The sequence below is a fragment of the Aphidius gifuensis genome, linkage group LG2 (genome assembly GCF_014905175.1).
Source record: "Aphidius gifuensis isolate YNYX2018 linkage group LG2, ASM1490517v1, whole genome shotgun sequence".
In the NCBI taxonomy this organism is placed as follows: domain Eukaryota; kingdom Metazoa; phylum Arthropoda; class Insecta; order Hymenoptera; family Braconidae; genus Aphidius; species Aphidius gifuensis.
In genome coordinates this window covers 20313973-20341374 of record NC_057789.1, presented here as the reverse complement: position 1 = coordinate 20341374, position 27402 = coordinate 20313973, and the positions used below count along the sequence as shown (strand labels likewise).

Genomic DNA, 27402 nt, shown 5'->3' with positions numbered 1-27402 from the left:
ATTTGTTCTTGCGCATCAGAACAAAAATTATTCAATTAATAAAATAAACACAATGACTGAAAATAACGATAAATTTTAGTTACTAAAGTTTCATTAAATGACCGCACGACTCTAGCGCTTCCTTGCATACGCTCGGTGTGAACAGGTGTGAAAAGTGAACGAACTGCACCCGTATTCAGAGGATGTTCTCATTAGGGCTTTTTTTTCCGATGGCGGCGCTTGTGAACTTTTTATATAGATTTTACATAGAAAAGCTTCACAAGCGCCACCATCGGAAAAAAAACGCTCTAATGAGAACATCCTCTGAATACGGGTGCTGGACGAACACACCTCTTACCAGTGTTGGGTAGGTAAGATACCATGTAAGATACTGTATCTTACATCATTGGTTTCATACATCGAGGTATTTTACACTGCGTTCTCAGTGCCTCCTATGATTTTTTAGTGGAACCTTCATGCCACAATTTTTTTTTTATTCGATAAATACATGTCATTTATTTATTAAATAAATAAAAATCCCAAGAACAAGCAGTAGCTAAGGAAAAGATGGAGCTAAGAAATTACAGTTACTGGAGTGGGTATAAGGAATTATTTTTTGAGCAACTGTAATTCCTTAGCCACGCATCTTTTCCTTAGCTACTGCTTTTCCTTGGACATTTTTATTTATTTTATGAATAAAATACATGTAAATTTATTTTTCAAAATACAAATGTCCAAGGAAAGGCAGTAGCTAAGAAAAAGATGTAGCTAAGGAATTAAGGTTGCCAAAGAATTATGTTTCAAGGAAATAATGTTGCTTAAAATATAATTCTTTGGCAACCTTAATTCCTTAGCTACTGCTTTTCCTTGAACATTTTTATTTATTTCAAATAACATTACATGTATTTTATTTATTCGATAAATAATAAACTGTTCAAGGAAAAGCAGTAGCTAAGGAAAAGATGTAGCTAAGGAATTACAGTTGCCAAAAAAACAACATTTGGCAACATTAATTTCCGAGCTACATCTTTACTTAGCCACTGCTTCTCCTTGATATCTTATATATTTATTTAACAAAATATATAAGATTATTATTTATTTAATATAATACATGTACCAACATATACCGAGCAATGACAGCTAATTGTCCAGTCGACAGTCGGTAAGAATGTTCAAAAATGGCGTCTCAGGTATCTTACAGTTTCTTACAGTATCTTACTGTAAGTGTAAGAAACCTCAAAAATCGACCATTTACCCATCACTGCCTCTTCTAGGCTTTACCAGTTACCCTTACCAGCCCACCGGTGGGAATACCGGCTCAAAAAAAACTGATCGTTGGTCGAACAAAAATTATTATTAAAAATGACAAAAATATTACACAGAGTAACGAAACTTTTTCAACCTGTAGTGCATCATCCTGAAGGTGCAACGCCGAAATGTGACACTCGTTCAAAGAGTTATCAGGTAAAAATTTTATTTAATAATTAACCTAGATATAAAGCAATAAAAGAACGTATCATTATTCGAATGATATTGTTTCGATAAATGTATTGATAAATATTGAAAACATTTAATTTATCATTATTTTCCAGTTAATGATAGACTTAGGGATAATATCCTCTACCAGTCCAGGTATGTATTCACTATTACCTTTGGGTCTACGATCACTAGAGAAACTCATAAAAATTGTTGACTATGAAATGGAAAGTATTGATGGTCAAAAACTGCTATTACCAAGCTTAACAAATACTAAACTTTGGGAAAAAAGTGGTAGGCTTAATGATAATATAGATTCATCCGAATTATTCCAACTTAAAGATAGACATGGACACTCGTATCTACTGAGTCCTGTATGTGAAAATAATACTAATAATTTGATTAAACAAAAATCAATTGAAGAATGAATAATGTGAATAACTTTATTTTAGACCTACGAAGAAGCAATAACAAGTTTCTTATCAAGCAGAGGAAAAATTGAAAGAAAATCGTTGCCACTTCTGCTTTATCAAATATCTACAAAATGGAGAGATGAGATGAAACCAAGACTTGGTCTGTTTCGAGGACGTGAGTTTATTATGAAAGATCTTTACTCATTCGACATTGATATTGAAAATGCCCAAAAAACCTACGAATTAGTAGGTCAATCATACGAAAATATACTATTAAAAATTGGATTACCTTATATAATTGCTGAAAGTGACACAGGTTCAATTGGGGGTATCATATCTCATGAGTACCTTTATCCAGCTAATATTGGTGAAGACACAATAATGATCAATAAAAAATCTAATCTTGCAATAAATTCATCATTATTTGATGAAAAAAATAAATATCAAGCTGATTTTGAGAAAGTATCAGCTATTGAAATTGGTCATACATTTTTATTAGGATCGAAATATTCAAAGCCACTTGGTGCTACTTGTAGAATCAATGGTTCTAATGTACCTTTGACAATGGGATGTTTCGGTCTTGGATTAACAAGACTGATGGCGGCATCACTAGAAATATCGTCAACTGATAAATGTCTTAGATGGCCAAAATTAATTGCACCATTTACTGTTTACCTCATTCCACCAAAAGAACTATCTCATGAATCTATTGCAAATCATTTTGTCGATAAAATATTAGACATTTTAAACAATAAAAATATTGATGTTATTGTTGATGATAGAACTAAATTGACAATAGGTAACAGAATGGTTAATGCTAAACGTACGGGTTATCCTTATATCATTGTTGTTGGTAAATCAGCAATTCTAGAAAACCCGTTATTCGAAATATTAGACGTTAATAATGAAAAACAATATAATTTTAGTGTAGAACAATTAAATGATTTTTTTAGTGTTTCTAACAATTATAATAATTGACATGATAAATCAATTCAGAAATATGTTTCATTTGTTTGATTTCTTTTATTTATATTTATGTTGAAACGCCAATTTTAGAATAATTTTTGTAAATAGTTATTAATTCTCAGATAATAAAAAAAAATACAAAGTTTTGGTCTTTAGATCTGTTGTGTTGAACGTCAAAATTTTCTGATAAAAAATGAATGTCAAAATATTGTTCGACAAAATTATAATTTTGTTCTCGTTCCCATGTTAAAAAATTAAGTAAATAGCTGCAGTGATGGGTAAATGGTCGATTTTTGAGGTTTCATACACTTACAGTAAGATAGCGAGTACGGTTGTTTTGAGAAAACTGTAAGATACAAAATCTGACGCCATTTGAACATCTTATTGACTGTCGATAAACAATTATTTATTGAACGATATATATATAGATACATGTAATTTATTTGTTATATTCTTAAATAATAGGCATAGGTAAAACAAGTTCATAAATATTAAGTGTTAAGGTTGCCAAGAGATTTACAGTGCAATACCTGATTACTTTTAGTATTGGTATTTCAGGTCTTCTGCGAGATGCTTTGCCCCGGACGCTTTTCGGTTACATTCATTAAATAAAAAATAAGTCTCTTTCAGCTCATTTTCCGTAAAAGGGATATGTCAATGTAGTAGCATATCCAGTTGGCACTATGTCCGAAGGAATACTTTACGTAAATCAACTTTTCTATTTACATATTAAACTATTTTGCTTTTATCCATATAATATTTATGCCACAAGATGAATGATAAATAAGATATATTTATTATGTTTAGGTAATAATTTTCGATGATATATTTTTTTTATTTTCTCGTATTTTGTAATAATAAATTTATGACACTATGTATTTCTATTAATTATATTTTAATTTTTTAATTTTTAAATTCATGTTATTACGATATTTATCATAATATATGAGTCACCTTTAACGAAATAATATTCAATAATTATACCGAATACGATAAAATCACTAGTAATTTTTACGAGTTTGTGTCTATGAGTTTGTGTCTATTCATCGTCTGAAAATAATCCGTCTTATATTTATATGTAGAAATATTACAGACAACAAATAATCAACGGTAAATCTATCGTAAAAAATTGGTTCATCCATATACGAAGTACTCTTATTATCAAATTCCGCTAGTACGAATGAGCAAAACGATTTTATTCAAATGTATATATAGCTAATTCTACTTTTCTATATTAAAATTATTGTCCGTTTGATTGATATAGCCGAATAATAATCTATGTATATTATTTTACAACCTCTTTCTGTTTTCAGATTCAATCAGCTAAGCCGATCAATAGCTTTCTGAAGTTGTATCTTTATTGTCTAATCATATATTCATTTGTTCTATATTTTTCGCAATGTATTTTCTCCGTTCGAATATATTAACCATTATAGAGTTTCTGAAATTTAATAAAACTCTAGTGATGATTCCATCATAATTATGTAACACTAGATTTTTACAATGCTCAGATTTGCATTTGTTATTAAAACGAAATACTAGAAATCCTGATTCATCCGCAAAATTAATCGATAAATAGGGCCCTGTTTTACTAACTCTTTTGGCACAAAATGGCGACACCATTCACATTTATTTAAAATTTATGTTTGTTATTATTTATAACATAAAAAATTTTTTATTTACAATTTAAGGCTATGTATAATAATAATAATAACAACAACAACAATAATATAATATAATAATCATTAGAAAACTGTACGCTAAAATTTCTGCCTCATCGACGGTATTTTTGGGTGATAAATCATACGGCGGATGAATCAGGATTTTCACACTTTGGATTTTGAAACCGTTTAATGAAAACCATTATGTACATTTGTATAACGTTGCATGCACACAAGCGGTCAATAATCTGATATATTATTTTCACTTTTGACTGTTTATTCTTAAGATTGAAACTTTAACGACTCAGGGTGAGATGATTTTCAGTGTCGTATGGCTATAAAATTGGTGTAACAATACATTAGGCCTAATTTTTGTTATACGATGCTTAAAAAGTTCCATAGCATTTTTATAGAATTGTTTATTCGGATTAACTTTTTTGATTATGCAAAATAACAGCTTCCTATTTTCGAAAATTGGTGTAGAAATAGAATATTAATTTTATTGAAACAATATTTGCGGACACATAACTATTTATTTGGTTGTTAAGTGCAAATTCAGAATTCTATTTTATTATCGTTTTATAAAGTGGCATTTAATTCTTTATCAATATTTATTAAAATGATAAAAATTGTGAATAAAATTCGCTTTATCACCAACTCGTATTAAGAGAATCAAAAGTTTAGTGTGATAATATCATATTTTAAATATGAACAAAAAAAATTATACTTTTATCTAATATGTTTAGTAAATATTATCAACTCACATAAACATAATTTTTTAGTAAATTCAGTAAACGGCAAAAAATGTTTATCATTTTCAATATAATGCAAACAACATATTCGAAATCTCTAAATTCAATTTATAGATGATAATTATATACGTTAATTTATAATTTCTATTTTAGAGTTCATAACTTAAGAAAAGTTCATTTACGAAGCTTACACTTCAGAATTTGGAAAGATCCGCTAGTCGGCTAAAACATTACGGCGGCAACTTGTTCTAGCTCACAATAGATGGAATCGCAATATTATGTCAGAAGGACTTTTTCATTTACGGTGTTTTCTGATTCCCGAGGATTGAGACATGGCGCTGCAGAAATTTTAGGCGTACAGTTTTTCTACGATTATTATTATTATTATTATTATTGTTGTTGTTGTTATTATTATTATTATACATAGCCTTAAATTGTAAATAAAAAATTTTTTATGTTATAAATAATAACAAACATAAATTTTAAATAAATGTGAATGGTGTCGCCATTTTGTGCCAAAAGAGTTAGTAAAACAGGGCCCTATTTTATCGATTAATTTTTGCGGATGAATCAGATTTCTAGTATTTCGTTTTAATAACAAATGCAAATCTGAGCATTGTAAAATCTAGTGTTACATAGTATGATGGAATCATCACAGAGTTTTATTAAATTTAAAACTCTATAATGGTTAATATATTCGAACGGAGAAAATACATTGCGAAACATATAGAACAAATGAATATATGGTTGAACAATAAAGATACAACTTCAGAAAGCTATTGATCAGCTTAGCTGATTAATCTGAAAACAGAAAGAAGATTTAGTAAAATAATATACATAGATTATTATTCGGCTATCAAACGGACAATAATTTTAATATAGAAAGTAGAATTAGCTATATACCACATTTTGAATAAAAATCGTTTTTAGCTCATTTACGTACTAGCGGAATTTGATAATAAGATACTCTATGTATATGGATGAACCAATTTTTTTTACGATAGATTTTACCGTTATTATTTGTTGTCTGTAATCTATTTCTACATATAAATAAGACATTATTTTCAGACGATGAATAGACACAAACTCATAGACACAAACTCAAAAATACTGGTATTTTATAAGTATTCAGTATAATTATTGAATATTATTTTTCGTTAAAAGGTGACTCATATATTATGATAAATATCGTAATAACATGAATTTAAAAAATTAAAAAATTAAAATATGCTAATTAATAGAAATACATAGTGTCATAAATTTATTATTACAAAATACGAGAAAATAAAAAAAAATATATCATCGAAAATTATTACTCTTAAACATAATAAATATATCTTATTTATCATTCATCTTGTGGCATAACATTATATCGGATAAAAGCAAAATAGTTTAATATGTAAATAGGAAAAGTTGATTTACGTAAAGTATTCAAGTCGGACATAGTGCCAACTGGATATTTACCAACATTCAATATCCCTATTACGGACTAAATGAGCTGAAAGAGACTTTATTTTTTGGATGTTCACCCTGAACATTAATATTCTTATTATTATTTTATTTCATATTATATATTGATCATTAATGATGATTACAGATGCAAAAAAAAATTTTAATCATTTATTTTGATTTATTTTGTGACTGCAATTCATATAACTTGACGCCGTAGCAGTTTGAATTTGCGCGGCTCCGCCATATTGGGGATATCGACGATTTTACTTCGGATGACCTGTATATGGGGAATCATTCTATAGGGACCTTGCGGCACCCGTATTCACAGCAGTCCAATTCACAGGGCATTACAGTGGGCATTTTCCGGCGCTTGTAAGAAAGCTTTTTGTATGTAAAATCTATATAAAAAATTTTTACAAGCGCCATCGAAAAAAAGCCTAATTTATACCCTGTATCAGATACTGAGACATTAATTTAGGGCTTTTCATCACCGGTGGCGCTTGTAGGAGCACTGTAAAAATTATTCTTTTTTCACAAAAAATTCTACTGGAGCTCAGATAAACGCCATCAAAGGTCTGTAGATTAATAGACGGCTGATTTTCGACTCATGCGTACGCGGTCAGCCATATTTGATGCTATTCCCCTCCTAATGTTCACCACACAATATGAAACAAACAGTGTATGGCATGTCAAAAAAATTTCAAGCAAAATTTAATCATTTATTGTAAAATATTTCTCAGCTTATCCGTTTTCGGATTTCTGGAATTTTCGTTTATCCGGCATTGCTGTTTTGGCAATTTCGGAAAATATCCGCATAAGTTATTCAAGTATTGGCATGAAATTGATTGCGGAGAAAGTGTCCAGCATAGGTTGATCAATAATTACTCGTCATGAGATTGAATGGTAAAATAATGATATTTACAATATATTAACATCAAATGTCAGGATGGCTCAAAAAAAATTAAAACCAAATGCAGTACCAACTTTGTTTGGTGATGTTTTGATAGATTTTTTAAGTAAAATTCACCAAAATACAAGTGACGTGAGTAAGAATAAACATTGAATTTTAACTTATATTAAAGTTGGTTTGATAAAAAAATATTAATAGTTATTTTTTTTTTAGAACATGATGTTAATTAGACTTCATGTGAATCACTAAAGCAGTTGTCAACAACAAACTTAGGTGAATCCTTTTCCAGACCATTGCTTGATGTAATCATAGATAAATATACCACTGACAATAAAAAGAGTTTATTCAAGTTACCAAAGTCTAATAATACCAAATGTTTACCAAGTGATGAGCAGCAGATTGAATTGCCACTAGTAAACTTGGATAAGGATTATTTAGTATCAATTCTTGCTGATGAATTACAAGCAGAAATAATAAAAAAATATAATGAAGGAGTTATTAAATTTAATTTCATGCTTCAAAATCAACATTGTCTTTATCACCACGAAATTTCGAGTTTAAACTAGGAAGTAGAAAGCTTAAAAAAAATAAATATTAGTTTAGACTGCGAATTACGAGTTGAATAAGAAAAAAGGATACTGTCAGAAAGACAACGAGAAAAAATTAAAAACAAGTTTAACAAGCTTCTTAATGTATTCGGAAAATTGTCCATTTTTAAAAAACCTTTTAATTGAGTTATTTTATTCATTTATTTATAGTATGCGACAGGCAAAAGCCTACTAAAGCCAGAAAAATATATTTTGTTGTCAGATAAAAAATTGTATTCGAAATTGTATTATATTGAAAAAGAAAAAATTATATTATTCTTCTTCTTCTTTTGTTTCACTTTTTTACAACTATTTATATTAAACTGTCTGATAACTTTGTCAATTTTTCAGAATATTTAATTAATTATTAATTGAAAAAAATTAAGTGTTAACTTCTTGTTGTATACTGTTTCTGTAATAGACCAGATGTAAGCTATAAAGATGGTTTAAATAATGCGCGCCTAAAAGTCGGCCATGTTTGATGCTTGTGCGACGACCTTATCCCAGCCGTCTATTAATCTACAGACCTTGAACGCCATCTGTTGGATCAGAAAGCGTCATCTGTGAGCAAATGTACAAATGTAATTTTCAAAATAAAAAATGGCTGAGCATCGGCGTCAACTCTGTTATCCCGGTTATCTGGTCGATCGACAACAATAACAAATAAATAACAGAGTTGACGCCAATGCTCAGCCATTTTCTATTTTGAAAAATTACATTTGTACATTCGCTGACAGATGACGCTTTCTGATCCAACAGATGGCGTTTATCTGGAGCTCCAGTAGAAGATTTTTCTGAAAGAAAGCAACTTATATAAAACAAATTTTATAAGCGCCACAGTGGCAAAAAAAAGCCTTAAATTGTATAAAATTTGCCCTGTGAATACGGGTGCGGGTGTGCTGCACACGTATTCAGAGAATGTTCTCATTAGGGCTTTTTTTTTCGATGGCGGCGCTTCAAAAACTTTTTGTCAGAGTTCTGTATGAATCGTATTCTATGACAAGAGAACTCATTTTTATATTTTATGCTGTCGAGCTGGGGTTCACATCGATGTATATACGACATGTTTTGATGATTTTGAGCACCATAACCCTATTAAGAATGTAAACATATAAAGCTGTCAAATTTTCAAGTTGATTGTTGTTACTGTTGCAGACAAAAATAGAAATAGAGAAGGACAAAATAAATATTCCAGTGAGATTAGAATGAATTAATATGAGGTTAAACAAGATATTTTTTTTATTTTAGGTGTTAAAAAAAAATAAACGTGTATTTTTATCAAATTAATTTAAAAAAAAAATTTACTTTCTTGTCATCATTGCCCTAAATAGTATATATATATACATCGATGTGAACCCTAGCTCGGCAGCATGAAAATGAGCTCTCGGGTGCATTTCTTTAATAAAAATTTTTTTTTCGCTCTGCAATTTCGCCCTGTAATACCGACAAAAATTTTATAGGAAAAAGCTGTTTCTTGTAGTGGCAGTACTAGCACATGACATTATTTTTTTTGGCTTTCAATTATTGGAAAAATTATCTAAATGACTGTTCAATATTTATGTCAAACTGAAATAAAAAGAGAATTTACTTGTTGTAATTCCTTGTTATTGTCACATAGGTTGTACAGGATATTATCGTAAATGTTCAAAGTCTGGAGAATTACATAGAGGATTCTATCACTTTTGTCGTTGTTTTTGTTTCTAGTTTTTAGTCGGTATTACAGGGCGAAATTGCAGAGCGAAAAAAAATTCTTTATTAAGGTGAAACACAAGTATTGTTCTGTTTTACCGGTGAAGTCTGTATGCTTTTACATACAAAAAAAAAACTATTATTATTATTTTAATTTTTTCCTATATAAAACACATGGGCTTTACCGGTAAAACAGAACAATACTTGTGTTTCACCTTAAAGAAATGCACCCCTCTTGTCATAGAATACGATTCATACAGAACTCTGACAAAAAGTTTTTGAAGCGCCGCCGTCGGAAAAAGAGCCCTAATGAGAACATCCTCTGAATACGGATGCAGCCGTATTCACAGGGCATTACAATTTAGAGCTTTTTTCATCCACCAGTGGCGCTTGTGGAGCTTTTATATGTAAAATCTATAGGTGCTTTCTTTTGTGTATTTATTTTTTTTCACTTGAATGCGCATGATCATGCACATGCGCATATTATGCAAACATGAGGAAAGAGCAGTGGCGTCGAACAAATAATTCTTAAAAAATGAAAATTAAAACATGGCTGATCCAGCCTCTCATGTCCTACGCTGTTGCCAACTGACTTTTTGCCGACTGCGCATTCAATTGCGCATGCGCGAAAATAAACAGGAAAAAAAATAAATACACAAAAGAAAGCACCTTATATAAAAAAATTTTATAAGCGTCATCAGTGGCAAAAAAAAGCCCTAAATTGTATAAAATTTGCTCTGCGAATACGGGTGCAGAGTCTTACTTACTTAACCATAGGTGTGTTCGTTCACTTTTCACACCGAGCGTATGCACGGAGCGTATGCAAGGAAGCGCTAGCGTTTTGCGGTCATTTAAAAAAACTTTAGTAACCAAAATTTACTATTTATTTATTGCTATTAGTTTTTTCCAGTTCTTTCGCTCTCTTTCATTATTATTAATTGGTAATTTGTTCTTGCGGCTGAGAAAAAATTATTAAATTAACAAAATAAACACAATGACTGAAAATAACGAATGTTTTAGTAAATTTTAGGTACTAAAGTTTCTTCAAATGACCGCAAAACTCTAGCGCTTCCTTGCATACGCTCCGTGCATACGCTCGGTGTGAATAGTGAACGAACACACCTCATAGCAGCAACAATTGAAGATGACGATAAAATGTTTTACTTAAATATACATTATAATCATGGCAATCCAAGAATTAACCGACACTTTGGCCAATATATAAATTTTATTTGTTTCATATACCCTGGAATGTATTTTCATAATTTAATTAAATTTACGGAGGCTGGGAGCCGAAAAGGCTTAGCCGTACATTATATAACTTTGGAACTAATTGTCGTAATGACTTCGGATTTGGCCTAAAAGAAGCGTCTCTGAAAATTCTATCGCCCCTAATAGAAAAAAGCATGATCTAATCAGTCAATTTTTTATATTCTCCAAAAAATTGATTTTATCATAAATCGATAAAAATCAATTTTTATTTAAAACTTTTTTCAAAATAAATTATAGTTTTCATAAAATAATAAAAAATAGAATTTTTGTCATTTTTATTTCAAAGATCTAAAAAAATTGACTAATATTATATTGTTACTGTTCAAAATCATTGAAATAAATAAAATTTAACACGGCCCTAGCTGGGGTACGTTTCAAAACCTCCGTTCTGTTCGGTATATCAAGATGGCGGACTTTTGTACCTATCTTAATTGCTAGGTAGAATCGCCGCCATCTTGATATATACCGAACCGAACGGAGGATTTGGAACGTACCCCTGGTGTATTGAAAATCTTTCATTTTCAACGGTAACGCGAGCCACATGCCCCAACAAACGTTACCAGATCTTTTTTTTTTTTTTGAAATTTTCGTTATGTAAAAAAAAAAATAAGTAACTGTTATATGTACAGTATATAATAATTATATACAATTTTATACATTTATTGAACAAAAAACTTTCAATATCAACTACATAACAACGGCTCTTAATATATTTATATATGTTGAAAGATTAAAAACTAATCAGTCTTGGTGACCCAAAAAACAATCGACACTCGGCCGACAAATGGCAAGTCACAGGTTGGCTGCAGTCTTTAATGTGCCAACTCTTTGCTTAATTGTATATTCCAAGTCCTGGCCCCCCAATAATTAACCGAGGCTCAGCCGATGAATAAATCAATAGCCGGCTAGCCCTTAATGAACCACGCCTTGGCTTAATCATTTGTTTCCAGTCTCAGCCACCAAATCGTTTATCAAGATTTGGCCGATCAATGGCTTCAAAAGAGCTGGCCAGTTCTTTTTCAATGAATGGTCGGCACAAGCCTTGGTAAGCGAGAACCAACCGTGAATCAGCCAAGCCTTATAGCTCATGAATAGCTGATTTCTCCTGAATTTCTCTGCAATTACTCCGAATTTCTCCGCGATTATTCCGAATTTCTCTCAAATTGACCGATGCCGAGAAAAGTATCAAAATTTTTTTCCGAATTTTCTCCGAATCGACTTGGGTGGAGAAACATTCGGAAATATTTTTCCACGATAGAAATACGCGGAGAAAATTGTGAAAAAAAATATTTTACCACAGAGAAATTCTTCCGAAATCAACGACGAGGAGAAATTTTTCCACTCATTTCCCCACATTCATCAATTTGATGAAACGATCACGGGAGTTTTTTAGACCAAGTACCTCAGGTATATCAACTTTTTTGAAAAAAAGTGTCTTCGAATTTTCATTTTTTTCAAAAAAATTAAACATCATTATGCCTTGCGTTATGTAACAATTAATAATTAGTCATTTTTTTTTGAAAAAATTGAAAATTGAAAAAGTTAGAAAAAATTGAACAAATAGTGGAGAAAGTTGGAGAAAGGGTGGAGAGATTTGTCCGCCATTTCTCCAACCGTGTGAAAAAATAACTTTACTGCTGATAAACTTTTTCTAAAATCAATGACGAGGAGAAATTTTTCCGTCGTTTCTCCGAATCAACTTGGGTAAGGGAGCGTTCGAAAATCTTTTTCCGCGAAAAAAAACACGCGAAGAAACATTTGAAAAAAATAATTTTACCGCCGAAAAATTCTTCCGAAATCAACGATGAGGACAAAATTTTTCCACTCTTTTCTCCGCATGGGTCAATTTGGGAGAAATTCGGAGTAATCGCTGAGAAATTCGGAGTAATCAAGGAGAAATTCGGAAAAATTCGGAGTAATATTTTCACCACACTCAGAGAAGGATAAGTTAACAGTTAACATACCAATATGTTTACATTAAACATACAAAAGTTTAATGTTAAGATATATATATTAACAATAAACATAGATATCTTAACTGTTAACATACGTATGTTTATAGTTAACATACGTATCTTTACGCGGCCAAATATTTTGATGCGCCAGTCTACTACTTGTCATCTTTTTTTTTTTGACATTAAATTGTGATACTATTCTAATTGTAATATAATATAATATGTACTCGTGTTGTCATAAATTTATTTAAATTTAGTTTTTTTGTAAATTCATTCTTAATTTTACATTCAATTTTTATATTTACATACGTAAATGTCTTCAACTATCAGCCTAACCTTCAAATTGTGTCAATTACAGATATCTTAATAGTTAACATACGCATATTAACTATTAAGATACGTATGTTTAATGTTAATATATATATCTTTGATGTAAACTTATCATCCACCACCCATTTTAACATGGCATATGTTAACATTAAACAGGATATGTTAACTGTTAACATATCCTTCTCTGTGTGCAGGGCCAGCATTGAATGCCATCGTCGGGAGAAAACTTGGCCGTCTTGTGAGCCTTCGTAATTCCTACACGGGTAAGAACTGTCTCTTCATATCTTTATATATATACTCATATATTTGTGTATATATCGAGAGATGTAAATATATCAAAAGATATTCGGACATTACACCATATATCAAGATATATATATTATATATACATCTATAAAGATGTCCCGACATAAAACTGCTAGAAAATTTCAATTAAGTTGAGATCTAAAGATATATTTTCATACATATGGAGATCTTTTTATATTATATGTTATTTGTGATGATATCCAGATATTTGTAAATATATCAGAAGATATTCGGACATTACACCATATATCAAGATATATATATACATCTGTAAAGATATCTCGACATAAAACTTCTAGAAACTTTTAATTTAAATGAGATTTAAAGATATAAAACGATATATAATTATATCTAAAGATATATTTTAATATATAATTATATCTAAAGATATATTCTTATATATATAAGAAGATCTTTTCATCTTTTGCCGAAAATTTACAGTATGAACATTCTATTATGTCTTCAAATCTCTAGATATATACTCATATTTGTGTATATATCTCGAAAGATATTTGTATATGAAATAATATGTTTGAATATATCGTTTACAATTTAGAGGAAGAACATTCATATGTCTTTATATCTTCAGATATATACTCATATTTCTGTATATATATCGAGAGATGTTTGGACATAACATCATATATCAAGATATATACATACATCTATGAAGATATCCCGACATAAAACTGCTAGAAAATTTTATATTAGTTGAGATCTAAAGATATATTTTCATATATTATTATATCTAAAGATATATTTTTATATATAAAAAGATCTTTTCATTTTTTCCCGGGATATGTATCATCAGTATTTATATCTAAAACATTTTTTTACGGAGGCTAGGAGCCATAGGCTCAGCCGGAGTATTGTATTTTATAACGAAAAAAAAAAAACGTTCATAACTTAAGAACTAATTGAAGGAAAATCATCGTATTAGGCTTAAATGATGCGTCTTCGAAAACTCTATCGCCCGCATAATAGGTTTTTTCATCCATCTTCAATAGTTTTTGAACGAAAAAAAAAAAACTATGAAACAAAAAAAAATAATCACATATTTAATTTTATTTCTCAGAAACTATTCAAGACCGAAAAAATAGCCGAATATGCCATAATAGAGCTTCATAAGGCCTTTTATTTAAGCCTAGTTTAATGGGCTGATACCGAACTCAGGCCCGAGCACCCCATGGTTCCTCCCGTGGCTGCTTATTGCAGATTATGGCCATTATGATCATCCGAATTTTTATTTTTTTTTTGACTCATTTCGTATAGTTTTGCCAAAATCGAAATAAGGGACTTAGTTTTTTTTCGTAAATTTTTTTTTTTTTTCCAAGTTTTTTGAAGTAAAAAATCTAGCTAAGGGAAATAATGTAGATATTGATCGTTTGGCTATAATTAAAGCTAAGGCCGAAAAAATAGCCAAATATGCCATAATAGAGCTTCATAAGGCCTTTCATTTAAGCCTAGTTTGATGTCTCTATCTTCATTATTCCGAAAGTTATAACGGTTTTAATTAAATTTGAAAAAATTAGAAATCGAATAACTTGACCAAAAATGAAAATAAAGACTTCGTATTAGGCTCATTTTTCGCGTCTAAAAAAACTCTATCGCCCGCATTGTCGGTTTTTTCCTCTATCTTCAATAGTTTTTGAACGAAAAAAAAAAAACCATAAAATAAAAAAAAAAAAATTTTGTGAGCCATCTAGACTCGCGGGTTTATTATGTGTAAACATCTTCGGCGTGTTTCTACGAAAAATTCCTACGAATGCGCAAAGTGGTTAAAAATGAAGTTGAAATATGAAAAAAACGGCTATTTATCGGTTATATGTCGTATAGTTATTGAAATAACGAATTATTCTCAAATTTAATAATGGCAATCAATAGAGATCGTCGGGGAGAAGAAAATGTTTTTAAAAAAATTTCAATATCTCGAATAGTTTTCAAGTTATAATATTTTTTAAAATTTCGATATATCGATTTTTTTTTATTTATTCATTTAATAATGGAAGTCGATTAAACTCATCAAGGAGAAAAAAAAATCGAATACAATTTTTTGATCGCGCGAATAGTTTTCGAATTATCGATATCTTTCTAATGTTAATGATAATTTTTTTCATAATTGATAATATAATAGAGCTAAGTAAAAAAATAAAGCTAAGTAAAAAATATAGCTAAGTAAAAATATAGCTAAGTAAAAATATAGCTAAGTTAAAAATATAGCTAAGTTAAAAATATGGTATTATGTAGATATTGTGTGTTTGGCTATAAATATATAGCTAAGTACAAAAAATAGCTAAGCAAACAATATAGCTAAGTAAAAAATATAGCTAAGTAAAAAATATATAGCTAAGTAAAAGATATAGCTGGTAAAATTATGTAGGTATTGTGTGTTTGGCTATAAATATAGCTAAGTAAAAAAAATAGCTAAGCAAAAAATATAGCTAAGTAAAAAATATAGCTAAGTAAAAAATATATAGCTAAGTAAAAAATATAGCTAAGGAAAAATATAGCTAAGTAAAATTATGTAGATATTGTGTGTTTGGCTATAAATATAGCTAAGTAAAAAATATAGCTAAGTAAAAAAAATAGCTAAGTAAAAAATATAGCTAAGTAAAAAACCTAGCGACCAAGTAAAAAAAACTTGGATATATTCATTATTTTCGAAAAAAAAATATATATTCGTGCTTAACAATACGCGACAATCAATAATTAGCAGTTTTTTTGAAAAAAAAAACAAAAATTTCGACTTTTTTTTTTGAGAAAAAAAAATTGTATACATTTTAAAAAAAATATCTATAATTTGATAACTATTCGAGATATAAAAATTTTTATTGGGCTTTTTTTTTAGCTTGGCGAGTTTTATCGATTGCCTTTATTAATATTAAAAAAAAAAACTTAATATATCGAAATATATAAGTTATTATAACTCGAAAACTATTCGCGATATCGAATTTTTTTATGTTGACTTTTTTTTTTACTTGACGAGATTCATTGATGGCCATTATTAAATTCGAGAATTAATCGTTATTTCAATAACTACACGATTTATAACCGATAAATAGCCGTTTTTTCCATATTTCAACTCCATTTTTAACCACTGCGCATTCGTAGGAATTTTTTCCGTATTTTTCCCGTAATCGTGAGAAAATTTTCTATAAAAACCGAATAAAAAAACATGTTGTCTCGGTTATGATAATATCTTCTGAAATTCTTCTGTACAATTACAATAATAATTTTCTCTTTCAAACTAACACATCAGTCATCAATGTCTATTTCTCTTTTTTTAAAACATAAAATTAGTCAATATTATAAATAAATTATTATTGTATAATAATTCAATATTATCTTTTGTATTTAGGAAATATTATTTTATATAAACAATAATAATAGGTATATTAATCTTGTAAATGAAAAATACTTGCATATGCATGTATATATATGTACAATATGAACTTTACTTCGCCTAACAAATGCAAGTATAACTAATAAATACAAATAAAATACTTGTATATTAATATATACAACGGCGCGTATATATATATAATAATAAATAAATTAAATATATAAATACGCGCATTTAAATTCATCTATACTACAGAACGGCTGATGGTAACGGTTACCGACCGATTACCATGGCACTGCAAGGTGCAATGTAGACTGAGGGTGCGAACTCACGACACGCAAAAGTCGAGTTTTTACATGGCTGCCATAATTCTAAACATGGCGCCTCCGTGATTTAATCCACCCGCTCGACAATGTTTAATTCACACGCGCGTTTAAATCACTCGAAATTACTATTACTATATATTGCCAAAATATCACTGAAAAATGTAGTTGTGTGTAATGTGTGTGTAGTGTATCTAGTGTTCAAAGCTTGGATCATGGAGGCGCCATGTTTAAAATTACGGCAGCCATGTTTAGACTTATGGCAGCCATGTAAAAACGCAAACAGAAAATGGATTCCTGCCCAGATCCGTTACCGGATCTGACGTCTAAACTCTATGTTTTTTCCTTTTACTCTAACCCAACCCGCGCCTAAAGATGTTTACACATCAAAAATATCCACATATTTAATTTTATTTCTCAGAAACTATTCAAGGCCGAAAAAAAAACCAAATATCTCATTATGGAGCTTTATAAGGCCTTTCATTTAAGCTTGGTTTGATGTCTCTATCTTCATTATCCCGAAAGTTATAACGGTTTTAAACAAATTTTAAAAAATTAGAAATCGAATAGCTTGACCAAAAAAGAAAATAAAGACTTCGTATTGATTTTTGCTTTTTGCATCCTCTAAAAACGAAAAGAAAAAAACTTTGAAATGTAAAAAAAAATAATCACCTATTTATTTTTTTTTCTCAGAAGCTATTCAAGGCCGAAAAAAAAGCCAATTATCCCCAATGAATCGTGATTCATTGAAAACCCTTATTATCCCAATGAAAGTTTTGAAAACAAATTAAAAAATTAGATTATTCAAAACCATTAGAAAAAGGAATCATATTTCTCAACTAGAGCCAAGCATATTTTCATTAACCTCAGGCCATGGGCATTGCTTCTTTCAATTCTAAAAATGTATCTTCAGTATTATATTATATTATTTTTAATCAATTTTTCAACAATTCAGAAAAATTAGGCAATGAATAACTCAACGTAAAATTGAAATAGAGAATTAGATTTCCCGACAAAAAAAATTAAAAAAAAAAAAATTGACAGAAAAAATCACGACAAAACAAATTTCGACAAAAAAAATCACGATAAAAAAAATCACAACAAAAAGTAAAAAAAAAAAAATTTAGACAAAAAATATCTAGTGACTGAGACAAAGATTTGAATGGTTGAATAAAATTGATAGTAATTGTTTGGCTACAATTACAGCTGAGTAAAAAATCTAGCTAAGAAAAATAATGGAGATATATTGATTGTTTGGCTACAATCACAGCTAAGTTGAAAATCTAGCTTTATAAAAATATAGCTAAGTGCAAAATCTAGCTAAGTAAAATGATGTAGATATTGATTGTTTGGCTATTATTAAGGTTAAGTAAAAATCTACTAGCTGAGTAAAAAATCTAACGGCTACACATATGAGAAAAATAATTTATATGAAATATTAAATTTATTATTTAGAAAAAAAAAATTTATTATGACGTAATTTTTTTTAAAAATTTTTTCTGTCATGATTTTTCTTGTCATGGTTTTTTTTGAGTTTTATTTGGAAAATTTTTTTTGACATGTAACCAAGAATTCGTAACGGGATCTTATTTTGCGTCGCAAAAAACTCTATCGCCCGCATAAACGGTTTTTTTTTGCTATCTCCAATATTTTTTGAGAAAAAAAAACAATAAACATGAAAATTTTCTTTTGAATAATGTTATTATTAATAAACCGTAAAATTTTGTAAAAAACCATAATTTCATTATATCTGAGGAATTAAGACACCCATGGCCCTAGCCGGAGTATTGAAAATTTTTAATTTTCAACGGGTAACGCGGGCCACGCATGCCCCAACAAACGTTACCAGATCTTTTTTTTAAATTCAGCATATTATATTGAATCATATTGAATATATTGAATATATGAATTGTATAAGATTTTTATACTGACGATTGCTGACAATTATTAAAATACTTGATGTATCAAATATTTATTACATACACTACTTTAAAATGTGTCAAAAAGTCAACACACATATTATCACAGCGTTGCCAACTCTGAAAACAGCAATATGGTAAAAAGTAGGAGAAAGTATGGTAAAATGGACGGCAATATGGTAAAAAAAAAAAAAAATTCAAATTTTTTATCGAAATCAATTAAATGAAACCAATTTTTTTTTTTTTTTATTATTTATTTATTCAGTCATATTTATTTATTTTTATTATTGATATTTTTCAAATTCTTTTTTATTTAACTTTTATCATATCAATAGCTGTGTTCGATGGTCGTCTCGGCTCAGTTCCGTCTCACTTACGGCTCACTTATGGCGCTAGCGACGTACGGTTGTTTGAAGAACTACAAAGTCACAAAATCTCAATACAGGTGCCTATCTATATCATCACTGTATTAATGCTTCAATAAATATTGTTTATTTACTTTATGCTAACAGTGTCATTATAATAATCTATTACAATGAGTTGATAAATATATAATCAAAATGAATATAGAAAATATAATTCAGCACCCGCAGTCCAATTCACAGGGCATTACAATTTAGGGCTTTTTTCCTCTACTGGCGGCGCTTGTAGAGCTTTTGTATGTGAAATCTATATAAAAAAAATTTGACAAGCGCCATTAGCGGCAAAAAAAAGCCCTAAATTGTAAAAAATTTGCTCTGTGAATTGGACTCAGTACAGAGGATTCAGCCGATGGTGGCGCTTGTGAAGTTTTTCTATGTAAAATCTATATAAAAAGTTCACAAGCGCCGCCATCGGAAAAAAAAAGCCCTAATGAGAACATCCTCTGAATACGGGTGCAGGTGAGAGCAAATAGTGAATGAAAGAAATAAAAATGAAAATACAAATTTTGGAGATGGAATTATTATCTGTGCTATTAACAATCATTTTTTATCTTTCATACATAGAAAATAGATGAAAACAATCAAAATAATATTATGAAATCATTTTATTATTACAAAATTAAAGTTTTAATAAATAACAATAAATTTTGAAACGACAACGAACAACAACAACAATCGTCATTTCGTCAATCAACAATATTTATTGGGGCATTGATACAGTGATGATATAGATAGGCACCTGTATTGAGATTTTGTGCCTTTGTAGTTCTTCAAACAACCGTACGTCGCTAGCGCCATAAGTGAGCCGTAAGTGAGACGGAACTGAGCCGAGACGACCATCGAACACAGCTAATTTTTGTACTTCTATATATATTGTTTAATTTTAATTATAATAATTAGTTCAAGTTCCACATAATTTGATGGTTGCCAACCATCGAGACAGGGACATTTGCACCGGATGACCTCGAGTCTATGGTGAAAGTAAAAAAGTGGGGAAGAAAGATAATTTTAAAATGAAGATAATTTTAGATTAGAAAATTAATTTCAGTTTTATAGATATACAAAAAACGCTGATTATCCATATTATTATTTTAAGTTCGGAAACTCGGAAAGCCCGGAAAAGACCGATTAATTAGCCGAATTTCTGTCTGGTACGATAGAGTGGCTCCACCTGGATCCCGACGTATATGGTCCCACCCTTACCCCTTACCACCGATTGCACTGCACCCGTATTCAGAGGATGATCTCATTAGGGCTTTTTTTTCCGATGGCGGCGCTTGTGAACTTTTTATATAGATTTTACATAGAAAGCTGCCACCACAGCGCCTAATGAACATCCTCTGAAAACTTCACTAATGAGCCCATGATACATTAGTCAATACTAATATCAACCGAAGAATTTTACCATAGATATTACTCTCTGCATCTGGCTATCTAGATAATCGATAGATTATGCTTATACAAGAATAGCTATCCTGATGATTAGGATTTTATCTGTTGCTGATGCGATATATATAATATATCAAGAATTAGCATAAACCATATGTTTACATAGACCATGTTATAAGTATGCTACATATAATTATACAACGAATTAGACTAAACCCAGGATTGTTTAAACATTAATTATACCTTCTTTCAATCAACGGTAGTCTGATAATAATGGCCTACAATTTTGGAATGTCACCAGCGGCAATGACTTCCATTGGCAAGTGTTATTTTCTATTTACCATAACCTCTTTTCTTATCTCCCAATAACAATTAACATCGACAAGCGAACAATCACTAATAGTTGTTTATTTATATTGTATAAAGAAAAAGAAACATTGAATCACAGTCAAATGACCTATTGTTGTTTAAAAATTTGAATATCTAATTCTACATATTTCAGGGATCGGTCCTCTGGGTCTTGGTCCACTAGCAACAACCCATCAAAATTTTATTGACCTTGCAAACCAAAGATTTCACGCACCCTTGTCAACACCATTGCCTCTACCTGGTATGAATGATTCACCTCTTGAATTCAGTACAAACAAAAATCAACAACCAACTGTACATGATGGCAGTGTTGATGAACCTGATAAACATCAAGACTCAACACATCGTGATCGTGATAACGTTAGACGATCAAGAAATGATAGAAATAACGATCGTAGAGAGCGTGATCGAAGGGATGATCGTATAAGTTATCGTGATCGTCATAATGATGATCGTCGTAGTGATGAAAATAATTTAATAACATCGAGTAATAGTACTAGAAATAAAGATGTATCATCACCAACAGCAACTACAACAACTGGTGTTACAAATGTGCCAACCATGACAACACTTGATGGTACCGGAAATATTTGGAGAATGGGTATTGATTATTCAATAATGGGCATGGGTCCAATGACACCGATACTTAGTGACATAGGACTATCACATATAGGACACGGCTATGGACATATGGGAATGAATATGATGTCACATGACGGTACCCTTATTGGAGCGCCATTGATAACACCTGATTCAATTGTCAATGATATTGCTGCACAAATGATGGGAAATAATTTACCATCATCATCATCGTCATCTTCAACAGCAACAAATCATCCAATTTCCAAAGAATTAATACATTGTAAAAATTGTACTTTAATACCACCAAGTCCACATGCACCACCACCAACAACACGTGAAAGACCGCCTGGTTGTCGTACAATATTTGTCGGTGGTTTACCTGAAAATATTACAGAAAATGATATACAAGAAATATTTGAACGGTGCGGTGAAATAACAACACTACGATTATCAAAAAAAAGCTTTTGTCATATTAGATTTGCCAGTGAAGACTGTGTTGATTCTGCAATTTATTTATCCGGATATAGAGTTAGAATAGGTAGTGGTGTTGATTCTGCGAATACTGGAAGACTTTATGTTGACTATGCACATATTTATGTGAGCTTATTAATTTTTATACATTTGAAATTTAAAAAATTTTATCGTAATTTCTCAAAATAATATATTTTTTAGGCAAAAGATGATCAATATGAGTGGGAATGTAAACAGAGAAGATTACAAAGAATTCAAAGACATCAAAAACAATTTGAAGAAGATAGACAACGTATGCAATCTAGTCAAAGGCCAGTTATTCATTATACTGATTATGAAGCATCAAATATTTGTGAAAAAATTAAGCAAGATGATACATTTTTAAAAGCTGTTCAGGTAAATGTTATTTGAATTTCAAGCTTTCTGTTTTAATTCATTTTATCGTATATTTGTTCATTTTTTTCTTTTTACTTGATTTTTCTTTCTTTAATTGATTTAGATTGTTGTTAGTTGGCTTGAACGTGGTGATTGTACAAAAAAAAATGCTAACACATTTTACTCAATGATACAGTCAACAAATTCACATGTAAGACGACTATTAACTGAAAAGTCATCGTATGAAGAGGAATTACAAAGAGCCAAAGAACTCATGAAAGGCAGAATGCAAGGATTATTAATTCAATGTAAGTTTAATAACTATTACTTATTAAAATGATGTATTACATATTTACTGTTAAACTCGATGCGGACTCTCATTTAATTGCTAATGGTAAGTTTCATACTTTCTATCTCTCTTTTTTTCGAATTCATAACTATATTACAACCTTGGGACAATATGGATTAATCCGGATCGAAAGAAAAAAAATCTCATACGAGATATTCTTGAGGAAATTTTTCATATATTATTTTTTTTTAAATACATTTCTAAAAACAGCTTTTACCATTGCATGCTTGAAAATGATGCTGAAAAACAGGCGTTTGGAAAAAAAAAATATAAATAATAATATAAAATATATTTCTAAAATGTTGATTTTGCATTGATACAAATAATTTAGAGACACCAAGAAATATGTTTATATAAAATTTCATAAATATTTAAATTAATTATTCTTCTCTAAAAATATTACTTCATGTTTCTAAATATATTGTAATGCGTATATATTTCTAAAGAATGTAAAAAAGTAGCTACTCAATACAAACATCCAACAAGACCGCTGATCAGCAAACAAATGCTAAAAAATAAAAATAATAATTAAAAAAAAAAAAAAAAAAATTTTAAACTTAAATATTTGAAAAATTGAAAGTACAGCAGAGGATTTGTTGTGTTTCATTTTTTTATTACTTGACATGCAACATGACCGCGTCATCATCCAACAGTCAATCACATTGAACGTGTCTTTACTGCTGCAAGTCACAAGAAGGTTTGGGATCATTTCACCAAGGCACAGAGAAAGAATATCAAGATATGGATGAAACAGTCTTCGGTATGTATGGGCTGTCTAAAGGTTCTTTTCATTTATTTAAATATATGTATATTCAAAAAAAAAAACCAAATAATAAATTTAAAAAATTTTCTGTTAAATAATAAGGAAAGGATCTATATTTATTATAATAATTATTATAACGGGCTTCGTTGTTAATATTCAATTGATTATAAGTATAACGTGAATTGATGAAAACACAAGTGCAGATGATTGAGTAATAATTAATCACAGCAGGTAAGTCGAAACTAAAAAAAAAAACAAAGAAAAAAAAATTAATGGTACTGGTGCATTTAATAAAAAGGTAAATTGAAAATTAATTGGAATTTGGTAAATTGAAAGGCAAAATTTTAACAAAGTGAAGATATTGATTAAATTTATAATATAAAAAAAAATATTACTTAATTATCTGCATGTAAAATTTATACTTTTGGTTTAAAAAAAATATTATTTATTTATTTAAAATATGACACCTGCAAAAGTAGAAGGATGAATTGTTTAATTTGAAAAAATGAAAAAGATATCTTATCTTGTCTTCTACTGTTGGGCTAATGCAAAATTTAAAAAATAAATATTATATGGTTGATATTAGCACATTAATGTAATTCGTTTGTCCTAGGAAATCAAGTCCTCCCAGCTTGATGATGTACTGATGGAAGGTGAAGGTGAAATGGAAGTATCTGACTCCGAGGATGAACCCCAAAGAAAAAAAGCAAGATGTACTAATGGCTCTGAAGACAATGATAAAGTACAGACACTCGAGGAAGATGCTGACAGTTTAAAATGTCAATTGGAAGCTTACAAAAATGAAGTAAATTATGATGAATTGTTTTCTAACACACTAACCAACAAAAAAAAAAAAAAAACTAATAGAATTGGTACATTCTCACATCATACAGACTATGACGTGAAAATCTTTAAGATCTATTTTTTTTTGTTCGCAGATATTAGTTACTTAAAAATATTTAGTAATGGTCGGAATACGTACAATTAAATAATAAAAATTAGTAATTTTATTTCAAATGATTCTAGATAATCTATCATATCATTTTTTAGATAAATAATAGAACTATTAATGATAAAAATTAATTAATAATAAATTATATTAATTTGTGTATCAATGACGGCCTGGCTTGTTGTTGAACGCTACTTACATCATGTTAAACCTGAAAGTAGTATATCCATCTGAATTTTTTCTATTTACATTGTTTTATTTAAAAAGACTAGAGACCTTTTTATTTTTCTTTACTTTTTTGGTTCAGAACTAAAACACTACACTTTTCGGCGTTCAGAAACTGGGCCATCGAAAGTGGCTCACTTAATAATTTATTATGAAAATAAACTTTTATCTTTTTTACATATTTATAATTTTTTTTATTATCTTCAAAGTTTATTGTAATGAAAAAAAAAAAATTGTAACAGGAATTTTGTATTTTTCGTATATATATATGAAGCACTTAAAAATTGACTATACCTTAAGCGTTCAGAAACTAGGTCCATGATCTTATGATTATTTTATTAATACTAATTTAAATTTACAGGTCGATTTATTGAAATCCGAGACAAAAGCAGAAGTTGATGCCAGGGAAAAACAAATCAAGGTACTGCAGCAAACGATCAAGGGTATGCAAGAACAATTAATGGCATCAAGAAAACAGCAAGCTCAAGATGATCAAAAAATTAAAGATTTAATTTTTAAATTGAATGGTAAATCAGCAACAGATATTGATGACAATGAAGTCATAACATTGGACAAAGATGATGATGTTGTAACTGAGGAACCGAAACTACCAAAACTAATCGCAGCTGTTTCTGGTTGTGTTCAAGTCAACCAAAAAGATGCTAAACTTATCGGTATGATGCAATTATTGTTGTTTCTTTAACAAATGAAATATTTCGTTATATATTTGAAATATAATTAAATAAAAAAAATTTCAGGTTTAATTTCAACGTTTCTTCATATTCATCCATTTGGAGCAAGTGTAGATTACGTGTGGTCATATTTGCAAAAAATAGATTCTGGATTGAGGCCAAATGAGGTCGAAAATCTCATGCTAAGATTTCCTCAAGTTTTTAAACAAGAATTATCAGGAATCGGAGCAAACATGGAACGACGCTGGTTGTTTTCTGGTTTTAATACTATAAAAAATAATAATTGACGACTCTTAACATACATCATCTAGAATCTCAAAGAATCATCAAAATGTTATTAATGATAGTTTAATAACAATCCACGATCTCACAAGAGATTTTGAAAGTCCGATTAGCAATATAGATGTTTAAATCATTTTTTCAAATTATTCTTTACAAAATTTATTCTTTTTTATTCTTTCTTTTCTATATGTATATTTTTTTTGTTGCCATTTTAGTTTGGATAGAATTGTTTCTGTTGTTATTTTCTTGTTTTTGTTTGTTTTTTTTTTTATCCTTACTTTATATAAACCTAGTATATTTTCAAAAATATTATGCCACGCGTTTATGAAATATAAAAAAACAATAATTAATAATTATTAATATATATCGACTATCGTAATTGTATTTAATAATAACAGTCACTTATTAAAAATAAGCTTAAAAAAAAAGTCATGTGTAAAGTGTCATCTTAGACTGTTAAAACTAAAATTAAAATAAAGAAAAGAAAAAAATGTTTATTATCTTGAGGTATGTTTTTTGAAATGTCCCGGGTTAAAATGGCTGCTGTGTGCGCACTCACTACTGCTCACTACACACACACACACTCTCTTTTTTTTTTTTGTGCTGGCATATATATGTACATTGTTTGAGTGTATTCTCAATATTCGTTGCCAAAAAGCCCGAGAACCTATAACAACGTCTCAGGCAAATAAAAAAAAAATGAGAACAAGTGCCTGAATTTATCTGAATATTGTAGAAACATTTATTCTGTATGATTGATTATTGTAAGGATTTTATCTACATAACATTCTCACAAAACTAAACAATTTTCAAGTTGAATCAACAAAATTTTGTAATAAAAACATTAGGTTTGATATAAAAAAAGTATTTACCTTTAATATTTTTTAAAATAATTTTCTCCAGAATAAATCTTCGCAAATCTTCGTACTTCTAACCAGAGTTGACCAAAAGAAGAGAGATTTATTTTTTTTGTCTACACTATGCCGGTTAATAATTCATCTTGTGTTGTTTAAAACAAATAATTTTTTTTTTTTTTTTTATTGTTTTGTGTTAAAAAAAAAGTTTATACACGAGGCATCTGTATTTGCAAATAACAATAGAATTAGCTGAAAGTCGGCCATACTCAAACAACCGCCAAGCAATGAACATTAACGAACCATTTTAAAAAGAAAAAAAAAAATTGTGAACAATCCAAAAATGA

At 29.4% G+C, this 27402-nt stretch overlaps 1 protein-coding gene across 3 annotated transcripts; it reads left to right on the top strand.

Moving 5' to 3' along the window:
- The first annotated feature begins 1255 nt into the window (after positions 1-1255).
- Positions 1256-27402, top strand: LOC122849307 (ecto-NOX disulfide-thiol exchanger 2). Of its 3 annotated transcripts, none has more exons than XM_044147995.1 (9): positions 1256-1443; positions 1572-1611; positions 21647-22692; positions 22768-22962; positions 23066-23249; positions 23944-24050; positions 24667-24858; positions 25589-25901; positions 25986-27402. In XM_044147995.1, the coding sequence occupies exons 1-9, from the start codon at positions 1342-1344 to the stop codon at positions 26204-26206; spliced, it is 2400 nt and encodes a 799-aa protein (XP_044003930.1). In that variant the 5' UTR covers positions 1256-1341; the 3' UTR covers positions 26207-27402. The 3 variants fall into 3 exon arrangements, with proteins under 3 accessions (XP_044003930.1, XP_044003931.1, XP_044003932.1); XM_044147997.1 differs by lacking the exons at positions 1256-1443; positions 1572-1611 and adding exons at positions 21303-21322; positions 21408-21463; XM_044147996.1 differs by lacking the exons at positions 1256-1443; positions 1572-1611 and adding an exon at positions 21299-21463.